The 23,409-nt window shown below is 38.9% G+C and overlaps 1 protein-coding gene across 10 annotated transcripts in view; it reads right to left on the reverse strand.

The window, feature by feature from the left end:
- Positions 1 to 23,409, reverse strand: part of NCKAP5 (NCK associated protein 5) — a 245,870-nt gene that overhangs the window by 133,264 nt on the left and 89,197 nt on the right. For 9 of the 10 annotated variants that reach the window (XR_008748414.1, XR_008748415.1, XM_055812075.1 and 6 more), the window contains one exon: positions 9,415 to 9,505. Coding sequence is in view for 8 of the 10 variants with exons in the window: in XM_055812075.1 (XP_055668050.1) it covers positions 9,415 to 9,505 (91 nt within the window). In the remaining 2 variants the exon portion in view is untranslated. The remainder of the gene's footprint in view (positions 1 to 9,414; positions 9,506 to 23,409) is intronic. The other variant, XM_055812073.1, reaches the window with a different exon arrangement.

Here is a 23,409-nt window from a genome sequence, read left to right on the forward strand (position 1 = left end):
TTCTGTCTTTAGCGAATGGATATTCATCTATCAGTAGCACCCTTGCCTCTGGCACTTCATCTGTCAGAAGTGAAATCAAAGACTGACCATTCTGGAGGTGACTCTTCCAAGCCAGGTTTCAGGCACAGTGGTGGCATGGCAGTATGGCAGTAACTCAGTGTGTTGTTCCTTTTCAAAATGGAAGATTTCAGCTACACTGAATAGAAAAGTTATAAGCAGAAAAAAAAAATGTTCTAGAAGCTAATGCCTTCTTCATATGTGTATATATGCTATTATGAGAAGAATATGCAGTGTTATTTTTCATGCAGATATTCTCTTAAAAAATGGTTCATTACCGTACCATACTTAAAGTAATCATCTTTCCTCCCAGGAAACCTATATGCAGCATTTAAACTTTCCTGAAGGAGTTTGTAAGTATTAAAGTAACTACACTTGACTAAAGTGACAGTATTAAAATACCTAGCTTTGACTGAAGTACAAACAAGCCAAACTATTCTGAAAATTAAATTCAGTAAATTTTATGTAACAGCAATTAAGGCAATAGAATTACTCCAGATTTAGATTGCTAGAAATAAGCCAATTTTCCTTCCCTTTGCAGCCCTTCACTTTTTTTCCCTTTTTTTTTTTTTTATAATGACTTTTCACTACTTGGATGAAGGCCAAATTACTCTTTTTAATGGAACGAAAAACTTTTGAGTGAATTTTTTTCCCCCCTCCCAGAAAGTCTCCCAAGTAGTCATACTTTTTGATCCAGTTTTCTGTAGATTGTTTCTTTAGGGAATACAAAAAAAAAAGGCTTTAAAGGACCTCCCTGAAGATGAGTATTAACTATTGTTTTGGAATGACAGCAGTATATTAACTAACTAGTTCTTACCATAAGCACAACTGCACAAGCTGGCCTGTGGGATTAGGACAAAAAAATTAGTAAACTATTAAAAAACCAGGTAACTTTTTGCAAATAGCAGGAAATAGTTTGTCTTATAATACTGTCAGGAAAACTTCTAAAAGAAGCTCAGAATGCATCTTCACACAAAAATAAAATGCAGGAACAATCATTCTGGATCAGACCAAAACTTCAGCTTTTCAAATATGTTATTACAGTTTAGAGCAAATGTATTTAACTGAAATTAAAAATACTTGATCATCAGTGCATATTCTTTCCAAAGCAAATATACTGAAATACAAATATATTGGTAAGGGCATTCTTCTGTTAAAATTCAGAGAGAGAATGTTTGTGAATACCGCATATTTTTTCCCACAGGAAACAAGCACAATTTTACATTTTTTCAACTTTTTAAAATTTAAAAAATAGCACTGCTTTCTATTTGAAAACATAAATTAATCACAGTTCAAAATTCAGAGTGAACAATATCTTTTATGGAGATGTGGAAACAGGGACCGAGCAAGTGAGTTGGCCATACATATGACCCAACCTTGGAATACAAACCATTTTTTCAACTTTTCTGTCCAAGCACTTCTTCCCCTGAACAGCTGATTGCTCCAAGTGCTCCCTATTTATTTCTTACTCATTACCCTTACTCAGGAAACACAAAGGATTTGATAGATAAAAATGCTTCTTTACTTGACTGACCCTCTTGCCCAACCAGAACCTCTTCAATACCAGCCCAGGATGGGCAATGCTGTGCCAGGTCAACAGAGCACATATGGATCCTCACAGGGACCTGGACAGGCTACAGATAGGTAAGACCCCCTCATTAAAATCTTCTTTTGATCAAGAGCCAGGAGACACATTACAGACCTGGGAACTCTAAAAGCTGTTGACAGATGGGAGATGACAACAACTCCCTGGGGATCTCACTGCCCTACTGAGAAACAGAGTGGGCCTGGAAGTGGCACCGGGTGCCACGGCAAGCGTGGCACAGCAGCCCTGCAGGCTGGCCTTCTCACATAGCCAAAGCGTGGGCTGCCCTCGGCCGGCGTGCCTGCACAGCCCTGCGGCTGGTAGCCCCAAGCTGACCTGTGTGAGGAATACGTGCAGATACAGAGCAACAAGTTGGCCTTTACATAAGAAGATACCAGCATCTCTCCAAGCAGCAGATAGATTACCTTAAAAGTGATATCAGCTATAAACTCCCGGAGATTATTCCCGTCTTTTAGGACTACCAAGCAGAGGCATTTTAGAGCCATACTCTTTTCTCTCAAATACATCCCCTGAATCAGAAAAAAAGCAATCAGAACACCACCATTATGTCAAGATTAAGGCTGCAGACAACCTGTTGTGCATAAATGGGAAGTCCCCGTATGCATTAGGATGACCTGTATCAGTCAGGCTGTGAACCACATCATCACCCTGCTTTCCAGAGAGTGTCTCTGAATCTCCGTTATGCCCCTTTCATATGTATAGGCTTTAGGCAATGTATATAGGCTGACTTTTTTAGATTCATTCCAGGAGTAAGAACTCGAAGAAAGTCATAGCAAAGCAGCACTATACTGCAGAGGAAAATCTAAATGCAGAATTACAATCGGTATAATACATAATAGTACCATAGAATCAGTCACTCTTCACCTCTTGTTACTGTGGATATATAGAGGATTCTGGGAAGGAAAGAACAGCTTGTTTTCTGAGAAACTGGCACACAAATGGCACATTTCAGTTACGAGACTTTGTTGTGTCAAATATAAGTCCATTGCTTTGTTACTGTATTACAACAATCAAAAAGAAAACTATTTGCACATATTGTCCTTGGAACAAAACTGTAATTTTGAACATTGTCTGAGGAGCACCATCCATCTCCTTTGGGGGCAAGAATCCAATCTTAATTTAGTTAAATATGGGAACAAATATTTATCAGAATCTTTGCACAGTAGTGGAAATCTACCAGAGAAAAGCCATAAGGAGTTTGTTGTTACTGAGCTAGCCCTGCATTTCTCTGTATGGAAAAGCAGCCCAAGCAAATGCTTGCGTCCTTGACAGCCCGGGATTTCTGGTGGAGCTCCCAAGAGTGCGGGTGGCTCCTCTCCTGTCCTCTGGGAGACACAAAACTGCTAAGCTTTGTCTAGTAATGTTCTCCATAGCAGCTTACGAGGCCTGATTGATGCAGTCTCCTGTGGGCACTTCCAGTCCAGTGATATAAGTTTAATTTTAAGGATATATTTCCTCTTTCTGCAATAGAAGTTAGCATTAAAAATCCAACGTGGATTTCAGCTGGGGAATTCAGCTAGTGCCTTTTTTTCAATTCATGGCCATGCCCCATCTATAAAATGTTACATATCAGTGGCCTGAATATTAAGCTTCTGTAATTTTGTGTTAAGATAAAATTGTATTGCCAATAGTTACAGTTGTGGTGTTGTTTTTTTTTTTTTTCTCATGAAAGAGCTGCTGACACCAACGACTGTGCAAATTAGAAGTGACAGTCACAACAACTGTTCCACATCTGAGTCTCAAAGCACGCAGACAAAAAATTGGGTTGATCTGGCCAACAATGCCACCTGAAATGTGCCTGTACCACTTATGTAGTCACACCTCTCTGACACCTGCTTCAGAAAGCAAATGGCAAAATGCTCCAGACTTCATGACTGAGAATTAGAAGTCTTGTAAGACTGGAATGATTTTATCCTTGGTGTTGGAAGTTACCAGTATTGAGTCTTCACAGTTAAATCTTTTTTCTTAGCTGTGGATAAGGCAGGGACATGCACACATATTTATATCCAGCAAGAGGGTGGGAAATGAAACTGAAATTCCTTATGTTCAAAGCCACTCCTCCTGTAAAGCTGTAGCGTGAGTTCATGATTGCACTGGTGGTGATGCCTGGCAAATGGGACAGATGTCCCCCATGGAGCTGTGTGCCATTCTTCTCATGGTGCACACTAAAGCCTAAGAAATCTCTTCTGAAGTCAATTACTTCTCAAAATCTCATCATCCCTCCACAGTGACAAAAAAAGCAGAGCTGAACCACAGTCACAGCTCTTCCTCAGTGAGAAGAGCCCATCCAAACGCATCGGCTGCAATTGCTTAAACTGTCTGCTACCACTTGGATGTCCAGTGTAGTCACATGGGTGCCGAAATGAGCAGTGGAGTAAAAATGGAACAAGTCACACCTCACTTAAAAAAATGTAAGGATTCAAGCTGCTCTTCACCACTGCACCCAGGGCCAAAGAAACCTGCAAACACACCCTACTATTAAAGCTACCTGTAACCTCCGTTGAGTCTTTCAGCCAGACTTCTCTTGGAGTCAACTCAACAGCACTGAACTCAGTACAGGGATCATTCCCCTTGACAATCCCCTGACCTCATTATTCATGTTGTTCCTCTTCTGAATTTGTATAATCAATCTCTGAGGACCTGCACTGTCCAGCATGATGAAAATCCCTGCTGCTGAAAAGTAGTCTAGACCATGTCAGCTGGTGAACAAGCAGTTAGACACTCTGCACTCGCACAGAACCTGAGGGATGACTGGGCCAGTGACATAAGATGGGGTGGGATTCAGGCTGCCTACAACCCAGGATTTCAGTTCCTGCTGATGAGAAGAACAGAAAGAATTTGGAGTGCAAATCTCAAAGCAGCACAGTGTGGTTCTGAAGAGATTACAGCCCCTACAGTCATGAGGTTTTCCATATGAATTCATGTCTCAAAATCCCCGAAGTCCCAACAGCAAAAATTCATTTCCATACTTTTTAATACAAGACAGGAGAGCCCTGCTTGAAGACCATCCAAGCTCCACTTTGAAACTGATTCTTTTTCTATTAGAAGTGTTCATATGTTAAACAAACTCCTTAGGAGAAATAAGCCTTTTTCCAAGTTTACCAGGAAATGTGAAACCCCCCTTTTTTTTTTTTAAAAAAAATAAATTATCTGGCTCTGTACTTATAACACTTCCCATTGCCACAGAAGCAGCGGTTTATATATATGATGATGTCTTAAATATACTTGAGACTAAATGATAAGTTGCTATCCTTTTTTTACAAACAAAGGTTAAAGATGGACAGATGAAGTGAATTTGTCCAAGGAAATGGAGAAATCTGTAGCAAATGAAACAATCAAAATGTAGTCTTGCAAACACAGTACTGTAAACAGAACATCATCCTTCCACTCCAACGTGACTGCACCACGTCTGTCCTGAGCTTTAGTGCACATATTGACGATTGTAGAATTATAACAAATTGTGAACTTAGAACAAACTCTCTTCCTCATCCATTTCAATCACTGTACACTGACATGCAGTCAAAAGGATTTTAAAAAAACCTTGAAAGTCTTTGAGCTATCTGTAATCAGGTAAGACTCTACCTAGTTATCCAGTATTGTGATCAAACAAGAAAGAGACTCTGGGTTTTGATATCCAAATCACAAGGACAAACATTGGAAGGAAAGTCTGTGGGCTGCTTGTTTTAATGTCTTGGGTTCAAGTACTGCACACAGTTATTTCTGGGGATCACTCTCTCTCTTAGATAAAGTACTTGTGTCTTGAATGAGAATATGAGGGTGAGGTATTGCTTTGGCCTTTCATGGTCTTACTTTTACATGGGCAATGCCTCTTGGAAACATCATAAAGCTCTTACATGCTAGAGCTTTTTAGTCAAGTAAACATTTAAGTAAGAAATATGATGGTTCACAGCAATTCAAATCACACATATTCTTGTCCACATTTACGTTAGCATTCATTATAAATCTTCCTTCAGTCATTATTATGTAAAATGATAACAGAGGAGAATTTTGTTTACAGTCCTGCTTCTAAATTCATTTACCCTAAAGAAATCACATCATCCATCTCTAAGTCCAGCAAATTAAGTTCCCATAGGGCAGCTAGCTCTATGGAAAGGGTTAGAATATTTTGCTTCAAGTAAGAATCTCAGCAAGATCTAACACAATATTGCAATAATACTGCACGCTCTGGGCTCCATCTTATTATTATTCTTCTAACATGATCACCATGCAACATCTAATGTTCACCAGCAAGAATATTTATTCTGGAGTCAGGCATATTGATATTATAATAAGAACTCAATTTCATACATCCCAGAACAATAATTAGATTTGTAAAAAACAAATACATAGACAATGGTCAATAGATCAAAAGTGTTTATTGCACAAGAGGCATCTTTTATAAGTATTCGGATATTAATTCGAACAGGTTTCACACACTAAAACTAACTTACCATGGTGTCAGAAAATATGGGACATATGTGAGCAAGTCACCCTGGAGATCCCCTAGGTCATGTCCTCATTTGTTATGAAATACATGGTGTGAAACTGCAGTAAAATCTGATACTCTCTTGCAATGAGTACTGATCATATCATATCATAGTAATCACAGAGAACAGCTATGACTCAGAATATTTTCTGTAAGGTAACTGATTGTAGAGGATGGCTTTCGAAACAATGTTAGTATTTATACATTCTGTAAGTTTTGTGTACGCATCACTTGAATTCAGACCATAAAAACCTTTTTTTTGTGTGTTAGCTCACATCTATACTTCATTTACAAATACAGGATATGGTTATCATGTTCACAAAACCCCAAATACATCAGTGTTTTTTCAGAAACATTACCTAGGTTGTACATTCAAGTTCTATTCCCATTTGTGAATTACCCTTATAAATATATGAAAAAAATGTCTGAATCCATTTACAAAGGTACAAATGAAATGCTTCTATTGCAATATTGATGCCTCTTGCCAAACCTGGACGCAGTATTTGCAATAAAATTCATCCTGTATTTAGATTATATGTTTGTCCATGATTTCCACACAGTTGGTTTCAATAACAGATTAATGATTCATATAATGTTTTATTAATATGTTTTTCAATGTTAAAATATTTTGTGAACATTTCAGATCACACATTCTTTGCCATGTATTTGTTTTGAAGCACCTTTCAGGTATTAGCTTTTATTATTACACGTGGCTGTTGCCTAAATCATACTGCATTGTTTTTACCGTGTGACTCATCAACACACATCAAGTGAACCCATTTCTGACCTACATAGCAGGTAGCCATACGAGGGCAGGAATGTACTGTTTTGCATGTGAATAGAGCCATTCCTTGAAATTCCCAGAAAATAAAATATTTGTTCAGAAGTTTGTCATAAAAGTAAACAAAAGGTATGTGAGGATGAATGAGTCAAGAGACATTCAGAAAAAACACAACACTCATGGCAATGTTCCATATTTTTTACCTGTTTCACCATTCACAGACTGGTATAGGATGCACTAGCCTAGCTATTCTTTCAGGAAAGGAAAGACCACTGCTTCTGAGTCATGAATTATGAAAAGAAATTCATAACCAAATAAAATTACATATTGGCAATATAGAAGAAATGGAAATTCCAAAAAACCAAGCTGACTGATATCATGAGTGAGAACTTTTCCAAGAACAAGAAGGGAACAGGAAGAGAAGGAAGCTGTTATGCAATGTGGAGTACAAGATTTAAAAAAATCCTAGAGTAACAGGTATATGGGTGCTTTAAGGTCCCGGGGCAGAGATGCTTCACTCTGTAAGACAGCCAGGCTCAGGTTTGGGGAATCCACCCAGACTACCACCGAGCAGATTCAAACAAAGCCCCATGCCCAGAAAGAAGGGGAAAAAAAAGGGGTTAGACAGCATTTTATTAGGTAGAGGGGGCTGTTTGCTAGAGATGAATTAAAACAAAGAACTGTTCTTGTTATCATTAACTGGAGAGAACTGCCTTGTTCTTTTGTTGGTCAGAACATAAAACCCAAGAGATTTTACACAAAACACACCATGATACCCATTTTCCTGGCTAGCACAAGACAACAAATGCCAATGTCTGTATCGCCCCAAATGAGAAAAAACCAAGACTATTACCAAACTGCCTCTTTTTTTCAAAAATTAAGAAATAAAAGATGGAGGAAAAATTACACAGAAATATACAAGCACCAAAATGACTAGTTTATGTCCCCTCTAGGAAAGCATCAAACAAAATTTCAAATTTCAAATGACCACATAGCTAATTTTTTTCCAGTTTAGTGCCTAAAAGAAAACTAAAGAACACACAAATCCCCAGTTTGATGGAAAGAAACGGAAGTACTGTTTTCCTTTTCTTGCTGAGACTGCAAAAACAAAACCCAAAGATGCTAAAACCTAATTGTCATACCACCTTACTGTGTTTTCCACAGTAAGACAGCATACAGAAAAGCAGGTAATAAAACCAGTTCAGCTGTCTGTTATAAACAGACAAGACAAGTAATCCACTCAAAGGACTCACACCAAGCCCACTTCAGAACCCCTCTGTATGGTGGCAACAGTGAACAGAAAGTATGGATTTAAATTCTGAACCAAGAGGAGGGAACTGAGTTTCATTTTTGCATTCTAAAAGGACAGTGAGTAAAATATAGATGCTTTTATTACCAGTTTCTAAAAGCACAGTGTTCTATTATAACTTCAACAAAAATTTTAATTTGTCCTGAAATTAAATTTTATAGGCTATCATTTTAACAAGAAAAATTGATTTATTTTGGAAGGTTAATCTAAAAGATTCTTTTCCCTTCAATCCAAGCTTAAAATGAAAATTACAGTGATAAATACTCTTTAATATACATTTTTGTTTAGCTATATTGCTGTATTTTTGATCCATCAGTTGTAAGAATGGACTAATATAACTAGAATTTTTGAAAAGTGTTTTATCTGAAGGATCACTACATAGTATAGATTTTAATATTTCAGCAATATATGTCTTTATACAAAATACTTAATCTGTTTAAAAAAATACAGGACAGGACTAGCTTCCTCAAGTGTTTTTTTTTTAAGAATTTATGTGCAGAATATCTGATGAACTGGCATCTATTTCATTCCTGTTTCCAGAGACACTTAAAAAGGCTTGCTATCTCCTCAGGTTCACTGCTTCCAGAATATGGCAGTACATTAGGAAAATGCAAAACTCTCCTTTCTTATAAAGAGTATAAACAGACCTGGTTCCCTTTGAAAAACCTCTTAAAATCTTTGCTCTCTGAAATGTTGTCATGAGATACTCTCTCTACCCCAAGTGAGACTGATAAAATGCACCTACCACAAACTGCAACAAGAAACTATGGAGCTTGATATAGAAGCCTCACACTCAGTAAGATTATGAGTGGATAAAATTATCCATCACAATCTGAAGGTCAAGCTGTCACAAGCATCTATGTTTTCTAAAGATGCTGGAATATATTACTTAAAATACTAAATGCTTTAATAAAGTCTTCCAAGCTAGTTTCTCTGTCCTGTTAATTGTGAGGAGCAGCAAATGCAGATAAGACAATGATAATAAAAATGAAAACCCTTAAACTCTGGTGAGAGAACACCCGGGAAAATATAGATGGTACTGACCACTATTTACAAGTATTCATAACTAATAAACACACAGAGGAAACAATGCCAGACACATTTATCTCAGTAGTGTGATCTTTGTTTTAAAGAACTTTTCTATCACAAGAAAACAGGTAAAAAGTCACTAATACCTGATATACCTTCATGATATTGACAGTTCCTTCTCCATGCTGGCCTGGGGATCCTTGGCTCTCTAGCAGATTTCTCACTGTCTCCTCCATTCTAGAGAACAAAAATATTTATAAAAGTCAACTGTATGGAAAAAAAATTAAGAGTTGCATTCACTGTTTTTCTTCTTTACAAAAGCCTAATGCATCCATGGCTACCATGAAATTAATATTTAAAGACAATCCTGGCCTTATAATGTTCTCATACTCCATGTTATGAATAACACATTAAGGGTACTCTTTTATCTTTTGAATATGCACAGTAATTAGTTGTATTGTTAAAATCCTACTGCAATTCAGTTACAAAAATTAAAAACAAATGTGTGCAAATATACACCTTATCAACAATGTAACCAAACACCATGATAAAATTACTGTCATTTTGGAACAAAATCAGTTAGATTAAAAAAACCAACAACCTGCTGTATTTCTAGCCAATTGTTAGGTTTGTGCAATTTAGACAGACTGTCAAACACATTACTAGTATTTACTCTCTATGTTATAGGTGCAGCAGTGTGTGCCAGTACATTTGTTTATATGAGTACAGCTGCTGAACACATTCACCCTTCTCTGCCCTTTCAAAAGGATGTAAAAAGCAAGTGTAGTCTAAAATCTGGTACTACCATCTCATGAAAACGTAATCAACTTCAGTTCCATCAGCGAAAGAAGGAAGGTTTGCACTTCCATATTAGAAGGTGATAATAGGCATCACCAAAAATTGTCTTTCATCTATCTGCATTCATCAAGCATGTTAAAACTGGTAATAACGCTAACTCTCCTGAATGGAGGATGAACTGGACAGAGTTCTGCTCCTTCACACAACAGGACCACTGGGAATAAGGGAAGCCATCTACAAAACACTGGTCCCATTCAAGGTCAATCAGAAATTAAATCCCATGGGCTTAGCAGATCTCACCAAGGCTTACCGCAAATAAAGGCCTGGGACTATAGTTGATTTCAGCTCTATGTGTATGGTTAAGAGGAGGACAGGGGTCAAAAACCAGAGAAGCAGTGATGGACAAAACCACAAAGACACCGTTTTTCACAACAAAAAATGGTGAGTGCCAATTCCAGGCAAAGGTCCTCAAGCTTCTCCCCACTCCTCATCTCCTCACCCAGACTCTCGCCCCTGTACAGCTGCTTCTTCAGCTGTGAAGATGCAACAGTTTTTCTCACTCTGCCTTTCATGTTTTGTATTCTTTTCCTTTTAAGCTGGCCCAATCCCTTGATATAGTTGGAAACAGCCCAGCTGGAACAGGGGCTGGAGGAGGGAAAACTGCAGTGGCACAGGTGTATGGGTGACACAAAGGCAGGGGAGAGAGAAAGGAATACCTTAAGCCATATTGCCAGATAGATAGGCTGTATATTAAAGCTGTGACCTTGAAAAAAGACCCTGTATTCCTCAGCATATCAGACCAGAAACTGCCTGCTGTTGTTTGCTTCTACTGTGTTTAGGGAAACATGACTTCCGTGTACCATTCTTTGCAAATGCAATTGAACAGAAGAATTATTCACAGCATATCATGGTTTGTTTTGGTTTTTTTTTTTTTTATTTCTAAGGTAACAATCCAGTGAGACAGCAAATATTAGCTAATGCTCTGGCCAAAGGCCAATAATATTATCTTTTATATAAGCCTCATAGTCTTTCTGTTCTTTCAGTGTTATCAGAATAAATGGTATTGGCTAATTTAGCAATAATAGGATGTTTTGCTAGTTTTCCTCCTTCCAAGTCAGCCAGCTACGCTACTTTTTGAGAAGTCGACACTGGGTATTCATTTTACTCAGATGGACACTGACATTTTACTTATTCGTATGATAGGTTTTTGTCATTGATGTGCAGACTTCTGCATTGCCAGAATGCCCACAGAATAGTTGGACCATCTGTTGACCAAATGTGCATGAAAACAAGCCAGCTCTAATCTCTAGTGCAGACAGTGGTGCAGTTTTTCAGTTGCAGATTGCAACCATTTCTGTTCAGAGGCTGACCTTAATCAAGATGCCTTTTACACAACAGAACAAATCATTTTGGTTTGTAACATAAATTCTTGTGCAGTCCTCACTGCAAGATTTAATTTCTCAACATGCTCATCACTGCATTTTTAAATTAATGATGTAATAGCATTCTTAATTATTTGTTTATATATGCATGCACAGTTTCAAATCTAGTCCTCCATGAAGTTCTTACAAATTAATAAACAAGCAAAAAGGGGAGAAAGAATAGATTTCTATGCAACAGAATAATCTTTGCAACATGATGAAGAGCTCAGTTAAACACAGTTGAGACTTCTGTTGTTTTGCTGTTTGCAGCTATTATAAAAGTTTGCAAGAGTTGACAGCCGTAAAGCTGAACCACAAGCGTAACAGAGACACTGTCTGTGTGGTCACGTCACTATAAAACCAGCACTGAGAGGATCTTACAAATTCTAGGTGCCCATGGAATATCTGAAAATAGAAAGAGAAAAACAGTTTCTGTCAAACAAGGAGGTGAAATATGCTTACAGTCAAATTTACTGCAAGACTCCGATGGCCAGTGCTCTTGTGGTTTTTAAGCTGCTGCTTTTTCACTAGCACCCCAGTTGTCCATTTTTAGGAAGGACTGCTTAACCAAACATGGCACAGGATAACAATCAAGATTTGTTCCTTATAAATTAGAATCTTTGAAGCATGAATTAATGGCACCTTAATTGAAAAGTGATTGTTGTTATGATCTATAATACTCTCCACAGGGACATGTACATGCCAGGACTTAGTATAAGTTCTTTTAAATAATGCAAGAATAGTGGAGCCTCTATAAAATTAACTTGAAATTCCCTGTTTTGCTCCCTGAACAAGATTTCCAAAGGACATAAAATTTGGAAGTGAAACAGAAAAATTAGGAGTTTTATGAAAGGCTATTTCTACATATCAACCTATATTTCCCCCCCCTTCTGGTAACCACAAAAGGTTATCTTCTTTTCATCATGATTCTTATATCCTAGATGGACCCACTCCAACGTCAAGTACTTGCAGATTACATCTAGAATAGCTATCCCCCACGCATGTATTCTGCCTGCTTGCTGGACTATGCTAAAAAACCTGTTTTGCCAAGGATTCCATGTATCTTATGTAACTATCAAGCTGTTACAATCTGCAAAAACAGCCTCTAAAGCTCACCATTCCTGAGTCTACATTCTTCAGTCACTATTTAAGATCATTTACTTCCCCCTTTCTTTAGTGTTCTATTTACTGTCTATTCATCTGAAGCATCTCGCTTAGTACCATTAAATTTTTTCTTACATCTATTATTTGAATAGAAAATGGAAGCTTTCCTCAAACTGAAGAGTTCCTTTCAATTTTTCTTTTTTTTTTTTTTAAAAAAGCTATTTCTTTAGGAGAAAAATAAATGAAACCCATGTTTGATAGAAGCTTAAGTTTATTGACAAAATGTCGGTTTAGAGCAGGGAAACAGTCTTCCACTAGTCCCAACCTATGGATAGATATCTCAAAGCACAAAACGCAAGAAGAAATGAGGCCCTTGGAAACCAGAATCTGTTCATGGAATGCAAGAGTTTAAGGAACATAAAATATTAATGCTACTGTGGAAACCACTGTCAAGATTTCATCTGGAATATTATCTGTAATTATGATCATCAGTGTTCAGCAGTGGCTCATTCAGAGAAGATTCAGTGAAGAGACAGCTCCGAGGTTGTTTAGAGGCATTGAGAGTGTGTCATGAGAAGAGACTAAACAACTTGTCTTGCTAGACTTGAGACCAAGAGCTTTATGTTTTCCACAGAAGAATCATTGAGAAAAAGTTAAATGGGAAAGAAAACTACACCAACCCAAGGCAAATCGTCGAAAAAACAAGATGGGAATATAGTGTTTCTAAATATATTTAGGCTGGAATTAGGATGTTTTTAATCACTGAAAATCTGAGACCCTGAACCAGCCTACCAGGCAGAGTAACAGGATGAGAAACCTAAACAGTTTTAAGCCAGAGTTGAGCAGTTTATGAAATTAATTACATAGACATGTCAAGAGCTAAGGACCTGAATTTATGATCCACAGGTTCTTGCTGCTATTACTCCTGAAACAACATCAGTCATTCCTACATTTAAAAAAAATGTAATTTGTTCTGTGCTGTTGAGAGAATACCAGGAAATCAAACCAACTGCAACATGCAGTTATTTATTTTGACTTTGTTTCTGTGTGTGTTTCTGGGCGAGGGGGCCAGAGGAATCTCTGGGAAGAAGGAAACACCATTCCCTGCCCAGGAAGCAGCACACAGGGCACAGATGCTCAGGTCTCCAAGATGGCAGAAGGAAGCTTCCTCTGTATTTTTGCTGCAACTCAAATCTTGCCTGGAAGCTAGGACCTGCCTGCAAGGACCCAATGAGCTGTAGAGGCTTGCTTTTAACGCATTTTCATGTTACATTTCTGACAGCTCTACTGCCTCCATCTCCTGCCTGGCCCTGCTGCCACAACTCGTGGCATGAGCCAGAGCAGTTTCAAACAGACCAGGCAAGACAAACCCTGCTGGGGCTGATGCATCACTACGACACAGTTAAATTCCTGACTTTCCTCTTAATTTTCTCAGCACCATCACCTTCATAAACAGGCATGTCCTTTGTGCCATTCCCCAGCAATGCTGGGACGTGGTCACAAAACCTGTCCACTTTGTGCCTCTCCCACTTCTGTCATTTCAAGTGGACCAAAGCCAGAGGCTATTTTGTTGGGGTCCTCCCCAAGAACAGATTTTCATACCATATAGGAATTATCTTCCCTCAGCTACACTAATTTAAGGAGGCAGAAGAGTTCTCTCAGCCCCCTAACTCTGCAGAACCTTCCCTGTAAATTTCCCACTTCCCAGAAAGGTCTTTCAGACCCCTTTCAGCTAGGTTTATTGACTCCCTTCCTTGAGAGAGATGTCTCTCATGGTTTGCCACAGTAATTTCACACGTGAAGAGGATTTTCTCTGAACAAGCTCTCCACTGTGTAGGATATGCCTTTATGTCTCACTGCAGAGGTAACCCATTCCCTTCTCCACTTTTTGTAGCATATCCTTCAGAGGGATCTCCCCAGACCTAAAATCTTTCCTTGACAGAGCAAGTTTTCCTTGAAAAAAAAAGTCCTTCCCAGTATCTCTAGCACAGAGAATAAATAGTCTCCACAGCCCACGCTCTATTCAGCCATTTCCCACATAGCCCTTTTTACGATCCTCCCTCCAAGGGACAGGTAGCATGTAGTTGTTCCAGCTCTAGAAGGTGCATGACAGCTTCAACCCCTTTCTTCCTTGACCTACTTCCTTCAAGATTTCCACAGGCTGGCAGCTACCTTTTGCTAGGTGTTATCACCTTCCCTTTTCATCACCCTCAAGCTGAGGTGACAGTACTTGGTAGTTATTTCAAGTGCATGTCACAAGAATTCCTTCAACACGAGACCGACTCAGTCTTCCAGAGATGTGTCCGGAGGTTCCTATAGAATCTTACTGCAGCAGTTGAGGTTTGTATTTCAGCTTTTTCCTTCTCACAGTGTGCAGCAGGTGCAGGACTCTTAAAATCTTAGAGAAAAATATCAATAACAGATCTTTCTCCATCTTTAGCTTAACTTCTGTGTCATCAAAATTCTCAGGTGGATATTTTCTTCCAGCTCCTGTCTTGTGAGGCAGTGAAGCTTCCTGCCTCTCTCCTGGGCAGTTTCCGGCTTAAGTCTCTTGACTTTTTATTTATAGCCTCCCTGGAGATGTGGCCTGGGTTTCAGCGACTTGAGCTGTCTGACCCCCCCCTATTGCCTGATAACAGATGAAGGAACCGGTTCCCAAGTGGTTTCTCAGTTCTTTCAGCTCTTGGTTCATCTGTGAACCAGTCAGTATTTTCGCCAGCCGGACTTTGGTTTTCTCTTTGGAGACAGCAATCTGTCTGGCTTTGGTGGCAGACTTCTGTGTCTCTGTCCAAGCCTTCCATCTCTCTCCAAACCTACAATCCAACCAAACAAAAAGCTTCTCTCTGATTCAGCTCCCAGAGAAATTAGTTTGCATGCTCATTCGTAGTTTTGAACTTCAGGTTTGGGGTTACTTGCATATCGCTTCCCTCACCGCTCCATGCAAAGCAACGGATAAGGCTAGACTTTCTCCTTACAGTGAGTTCCTCAAACTACCAAAAGGCTTCAAAGTAAACAAACACTCACAACTCTCCCTCCTGAAAAAATAGAAAAAATCTGGATTTTAGATTAAGCACTGGATTTTTTTTTAAACAGGAAAAACATGGAATTGGCTTTACAAGACATCAGAATCAAAAAAAGCTCATCAAACAGCAGTTCCTGTTCACTGCATCCTTGCAGGAGTGTCTCTCCTTCTACCTGGTTTCAATTAAATCAGTGGCGCTCTGAACTGCAGACTTTGCTTACTCCCCTCTGGCTCCAGGGATTTTCATTAGCTTTAGACATGGCTGCCTGCTCTCCTCAGCTCTTCCCCTGATCTGCAGACTCATCTCCAGATTGTGCAGTGACCTGTCAGCCACAACGACAGCCTCTAGACCCTCTGCTCTCCTCTGCAAGCCATGGTGATCCCCAGAATGAAGTGGCCCCTCCTTCCTGGGGCTGTGTCCCAAGCCTGCTGCTCCCAGTGCACCTACCGTGGAGACCCTGCAGCACGCTGTTAGGCCACTGCTTCAAGTGGGTAGGTAGCCAGGAAAAAGACACAAGCTTCTCCAGAGAATGTAGATATTGAAAATGGATTTTAAAAAGAGCACAGAGAGAAGTGAAAACAGATATGTCATAAACTTAAGAGATCTGACACATGGGAAATGATGGGGCTTCAAACCCCAAGGGGTTTTCTCCACATTTTCAGTTCTGCTTAGGATATGACATTGCTACACGTTTTATAGGAGTGCACTGGGCAAAGCCTACAGAACACACAATATCCATCCTTAATATTTCAGTTGGAAAATGAAGTAATAATATCCTTTATAGTATCAACAGAAAGACACACATACAATGTATCATTTATGTTTATTCTTTCTCTTCATGAGCACAGGTGCTTATCAATCCAGAAATTCCAGGGCAAATTCTCCTCCTGCAGCACCATCAGGGCCCCTTCCCCACCACAGGCTCTGAGCAGCCTGTGTCATTCGCCAGTGGCAAATCCAAACTGCACAAGCCATGCTCTTTCCACATACTTACGTTAAACCCTTCTTCGAACAATGTACTCAAAGCATACTCAAACTGTTGCCTGAAGGGCAAGCCATCTAAAGAAGAGCAGCACATAAAGTATCTTGTACACGATGAAGGCAACTATCACAAGGCCATGCTGGAATGAAACATGTCTCAAGCTTTATTTACACAAGTGGAGAAGAATCCTTCTTTTGAGTGCATGACCTAATCAGGTGCTCTATCTGCTAGACCATACCACCACCTGAAAATTCCACAGAATTGAAAGACTGAGCACAACATTTACTTAGTTGAACCACTGACCGTTGAACCCACTGGCAATTTTCAAGGTATCCTTAAAATATGTATGTGCCTGGAGCCTCAGATAAGTAGGGAAGGATTTTGAAAGACCACAGCATTGGTATATCACTGCTCCCACACAAGTCTGAATTCTGTTATCACGCAATGGCAGACCTGACATTTCTCTGAGACTGCTCTAAACACCATCTGAGCCAGGAAATGTTGGAAATGTTTCCATTGTCTCTTTCAGCCATACAGATTTCACTCATCAAACTTATACCTACAGCAAAAAGTTTCTGAACTGCAAGAGAAACCAGTGGTAATGTTTATTTCTGTACTGACAGATAGACAAATGCCATATGGACTGTATGGGTGTCTTCCATCACCACCCCTGTCTACAATTTTGTAAGTTACAGGCATGGCGAATTAAACAAAAAACAATCCAAGACTAAGCCTCACAGAAAAGCTTCTCATAGGCAACTGAAAGTGTTTTTCCAATGGAAGGACTGTCCCTCCTGCAATTCCTCAGTAACATATTTGGGACCTTAGGACAGGAGATATTTTAATGAACTGTAAGTGGATAGAACCAGACATGTACAGAAAACTAATTCTCATGTCAGCTTAAACATATGCTCCTAAGTTCGAACTCTATTCATGCTGGAGGCACCAGAAATAGTCGCAGTGTTTCAGCATAACTAAAAGCATCAGAAGAATTATAGTTATACAGTCAGACTGCAAATATTTCCTATTTCAAATAAAGTGGTTTTTTAAAAATTTTTTCCTTGTTTTCTACATTTTAAACAAATATCTGCTTTTTTCCATCTTTGCAAATACATAGATGGATGGAGAGAGAGATATATACCAGCTCCTCCAAAGATGCATATTTAATTTTGCCTATAAGCACCCTGATATAGACAAACCACTATTGCTTTAAGTTACTTACAGGAATGTAAAGTCACTCAAAACTAAACATCTCTTATTCAATTCTGAGTCACAGCTTCAAGGTAGTACCAGGACCACCTTGACATAGCTACATATATTTCTATGTGTTTCTAAGAATAACAAAGATGCTACGTGAAGGGAGGCAGCTTTTGTGGGGTTGAAATAGGCACAAGAGAAATGCAAGATTAAAATGAGGTCTGTCATCAACAAGCATTTGCAGAACACTCCACAATGCAAACAAGCTCTTCTGATGCACTTTCATGCAACTCAGCCCATCATGACGCTTCCAGGCTCAGATGTGAAGAGCTGCAGTAGACACCTACCTGTCCTGTCCAGAGTACAGACAGCAGCTGGAAGAAAGCTAAATAGAGGAGGGACTTCCTTTTGCAGAAACAATCATGATTTGATATCAGCCTCTCTGACTCCCCAGTAAAACACCTATACGCAAAACACTTAAAATATATAATTCTTCTGATTAAGTGGCTAGTAAGCATGCATATCATTGCTGCACAGAAAGATATAGAATTCTTTTAAGTGACTACTAAGTACGCCTACCATTGAAGTTGTTCAGAAAGTTGCACTACACTGAACACCACAAAATATGCCCTGATGCCTTCAGAGGCAAAGACTGTAAAGTTTATTAAATTCTTGCATTCTTTGGCCCTTAAAATGTGAATTTAATGCCTTTAAAAAACTAACTACTAATGGAGTAAATGGGACTCTAAATAAACATTCAACACACCACTCCTGATTTGGTTCAATAACCTAAATCTTACATCAAAAATTAAATTCACAAGACAGCATCAGCCCCTTCCTGATGCTGAACAGCCAACTACAAAGGCCCAAAGGCTGGACTCCTGAAAATGTTACTACACAGGACTCAAGTATGACAGCAAAGCTTCCCACTTTAAGCTTAGATCCCTTCAAAATGGGTCATGTCAGATGTTCACAAATAAAAAGAACAGCAAGAACCAACAGAACTGCAAGAAACAATGACTGTCGTTCCCAACCATGAGATTCACTTCGAAGTACTTTTAAAGACAACACAGAGTCTTAATAAATATAATTCCTTTTGACTTTCTGGACTTCTGCATTTCCAAATTTCACCTCACAAAGACCACAATAAGAAAAGAAAAAAAAATAAATAAGATTTTCAAATCAGTTACGACTTCCTGAAAGCCTCTACATACAAGATCAGCAAAGATAGATGAAATGTGTAGTAATATTCCAAGTGATGCCTGTACTACAAAAAGATGTATGATAATATTCTAATTCCTATGGGGGATAATGTGCTGCTGTAGGTATATATAGAATTTGTCTTTCCTTTTTCTCCTCAGCAGAGAGCTTGCTTTGGACGTTCAAATAGACACTGACAAACAGAGGATATGAGACCTTGGCTGATCAGCTATGATCAAGTGTTTTCTCTGTACCCTTCCTGAACAAATGATGACCTAATGTCCTCTCTGTATGACTAGAACCCTCCCCCTTACCCTCCCAATTATCAACTTATGGAATGAAAAATATATAAATAAAATGCCTTCATGTGTTCTTCCCCAAAGCAGGTTGGGAATGACTGCCAGGCTAGTGAATGCCAAGTATCTTTTCCTGAGCCTGAAAAAAGCCTCCTTCCTTGCGGGTTTCCTGCAGCACTGCCCTGGAACAACATAGTTTCTTATTCTAAGGGTGCCCAGCTCAAAAGGAGTTTACCCTTCTGTGGACAGATTCAGTTAACAGCAATACATATGTACTACCAAAGAAACCTAAGATGTAGGAGTAATTACTCTTCCAGTCTTAAATTTCAGGTGGTTGGAAAATAGCCACAAAAACAAGTCGTGTCAGAGACGTAAGAACGAAAGCTTACTGGTTGTAGAATTCCAAACCCTAGCAGCATAGCAAAATGGCCTAATCAAGTAATATATGGTTAGAATAATGGTCTCCAAGGGCTTAATTACCTGTATCATTAGGTAGTGGTAGCCTCTGTAAAATTATATTGACAGCTCTTCTACAACCAAGCAGTTGATAATGAGGCAATAAAAATACATGACAATGCACACAGAAGAGTGCTGGAACAGTGTCATATACAGCATCATCAGCTTTGATGCCAACAAACAAGAAAAGCTAAATTAAACCACTTGTGAACTGGTCACAAAAAAACAAGAAGGATTTGTCATTAATAACTTCTAACGTTATCCTTTTCTGTATGTGTGCAAGCCTATCAAAAGAAAAAGAAGATAAGAAAAAGGAGGGAAGAAGAGTAATATCAAAGTGCAAATGGGATGCAAGAAGAAGAAATTACAGCTGTATTAAAAAAAACAAAACCAGAACAAACAAAACAAAAAAAAAAGAAATGAAAAAGGCAGGGACACTTTTATGCCTCTCTGTCAAGCACCATAAAGCATTCCCCATACCTTTTCAAACACATTACTCTGGCACAGCCATTATCCATTGTATGAAGTAACAACAGGAAAAAAACACACCAGACTAAACACGCTCAAAATGCCAAATTCATCACTATTGAAGCCCATCTCCTTAAATTGCATTATCCTGGAGACAAACTGATTAAAAGTAGGGCAGCATGTCTGCATGTAAGATTTGCAAAGAGCACTGGCTCTTTGCTGCATCTATCTGGTTCCACTAGTGCCTGCCTGCTCCCATTTTCCCTGTGCTGAAGTCATGCAGAACGTTGCGCCTGTATCAGACACAGTGTCTCAAATGTTTCTCAGCTTGTAGGTTCAGGAGGCAAGTTGTATGATGTCAGAAATCTGGTGAGAAGAGGAAAGGACACTTTGGAGGGATAGCCAGCTATCAACATGGAAAACCAAAGGAAAAGAGGGGAGAGTAAAGGGGCCTGGAAAGGCATATCCCATTACTTTGGCCCACAAAGTAGAGCAACTGGACAAAGAAGAGTTGGATTAGAAGAGAGAAGGAAATACTTATAAGCAGAGAAGGAAAGTAGAGAAAATTTTTTTGAGAAAACACCTTAAGGAGAGAATGGAGAGGAAAAGAACAGCACAAGACGTGAGGACCAAAGTGAAGGCAACAGCAGCCTAAAAGATGTAATAGAGCTTTGAGGAGAAGGAGGACATGAAAATGTAAGCAAGATGTAAGAAAACAGAAAAAGAATAAATTGGAACAGCAATAAAGAGGTTAACATAAAAAGAAGCGAAAGGGCATCTAGATATCTCTAAGGTGCAAATGTTTATTTTAATTATTTGTAATGTATTGGCATTTCATTCGCACAAGCAGGAGAGCCATTAGCTCGGACTTCCAACAGAAGATCATTTAAGAAGGGTTTAGAGAAGGATTTTTAGTCTAACTATAGTGCTAAATGGAGAATCACAACATCACTCCCTCCTCCCTGTTCAAGCACTCATTCTTTAATCATCTATCTTCCACACAGCACGGGATACATTTTCAAACTGCTCTGCAGGATTTTAGCCACATGGCTCCCATTGTGTTTAATGGGAATCCTGTGGACAGAGCACTGTATGAGGCTTTCAAAATGTACTCCAAAAATCTCTAAATAATGCACTAGTTGAGCATTACTTCTCATAGGACATGACTAAAATGAAACAAAGGTTAGGTCTTTTGTAAAAGTAGTATTTATTGGGAAGCTCGTCAGTGTTTCCTATAGGGATATTTTTCCTCTGTAAAATTATTCAACATGACTATTTAGGATTTACATTTTTCATAATACAGGAAACAGAGAAAAAAATAAACCACATCTGCTTCAGAAAGGAAGATCCAGCAGTTAACATATCAGCCTAAGATTCGAGAAGTCTCTCTTCAAGACTTTGCACTGTCATAGGATACCTTTGTGGCTTTGTTTCAGATTTTCCTCTGAAAATTCATTTTACAGTTTCTATTTCATAACAGCTTTATGATGATAATAAATACCTGTGAGGCATTAATTAAAGAGTCACCAGAAACAGAAAAAATGCTCCAATATTAACTCCCTCTCTCCCTTCAGGAGGAAGGCTGTTTCAGTAATCAGGTGTGAGATAACACAAAAGTTTTGAGAAATGTAAATCTTTGCCACCCACGCTCTATAAAGACCTTTGTTTCTGTGCTTTCACCTTTCAGAAGCAGCATTCAGAATAAATCCATGAAGATGCAATTTTAATCAGCCTTCATGCACCCAAAACAGTGGATCACATTCCATTATCCTTTGGAATATGAACCAAATAGGCTTGGCTACATAAAAAGTTTACATTTCAGGGAAGAGATCCTCAACCTTTTCAACTTGGGCAACTGCAGAGAAAAGACAGCTGGTACATTCACTAGGCAAAATTTTAGCCATGACACAGCAAAAGTAACATACAGAGCCTACATTTCTAGCTTCAGAAATGAACATCAGATGTAATATTGGTATCACCAGTTCACTATAAACTGTCACCTTATCTATGCAATTTGTTCTACTGTGAAATGGAAGATCACCTTAGGAATACATACATTTATGTTAAGCTACCTGAAAATTGGGCTTAGCAAATAAAATTCTGCAGTTCTGAACTAGTTACACACTTTTATCCTGGACTTAGGAGAACTGATACAGGATATAAAGGTTTACTATGAAAACCTTAGGAAATACCCATAACATGAGAAATTCAGCATTTTGCAAGATTCTGAGTTTATGCCAGTGAAATGCATAAAAAACAGGTGACTCTAGAACCTACTGTATCTACCAGCTTCAAGCTGTACTGGCACGAACTACTGCAAAATCGAGTAACTTTGGGCAGAAGTCATTCCATTGAACTTAACAGCTTGTTTCATAGAATCAGGGCCTTTGTGACTTAAGTGAACAGACAGCATGTATTTTAGCTAATCTGGTGGAAACAAAGCCTCACAAGCCTGCCCTACTAAGAAATAATTTAGTAGTTATCCTGAGGGACTTTTTTTTCACCTCTAAGCAAGAATCAACACAAAGAAAAAGATCCTTTTGAATCCTTAATTAAATATTATAAAACACTGAAAGAAAACAATCATTATCTTATAATACACCATTACAATGCAGGAAACCGATTCCTGAAAAACCAATTTAGATACCCATGTCCGGGCGGGGAAAGGGCAATAACAACAAAAAGAGCCAGAATGATACATGAAAGAGAGACTGGGTTGGATATGCTGGGAATGCAGGGAAGTGCTGAACAGCAGCATCTCACAGTATCAAAGCTTTAAAAATTCCATTTGTTCTTCAAAAAGGAAGGACAGTTTACCTTCATCATGAGCAAAAACACTACATAGAGCAGGAAATCTTGTGCATGACAGGGGAATCTATTAACGTGAGAAGAAGCTGCGTCAGGTCCTTTTATATCCATAGCTGGGCAGGCAGAAAGGCAGGACTTTCAGCCAGTTATGCAAAGGCAACATAACCTGTGGGTATAGGAGACAGCTAAGACTCCTGTTTGCTCAGTTACAAAGTTAAGCTATGGTTTATGACACAATTATCGTAATTCACTCAGGTTTTAAAGTTCCATAGTTATGAGGGAAAAGATCATGTTTATTACAGATGTGACCCAGAGAGGCCAAGTCAGCACTGTGCCCTCCAGCTGCCACAAACAAGCTGGGCAGAGGCGGAGGTGTGCAGGGTGAGCT

This window comes from Falco peregrinus, chromosome 8 (genome assembly GCF_023634155.1).
Source record: "Falco peregrinus isolate bFalPer1 chromosome 8, bFalPer1.pri, whole genome shotgun sequence".
NCBI classification, from domain to species: Eukaryota; Metazoa; Chordata; class Aves; order Falconiformes; family Falconidae; genus Falco; species Falco peregrinus.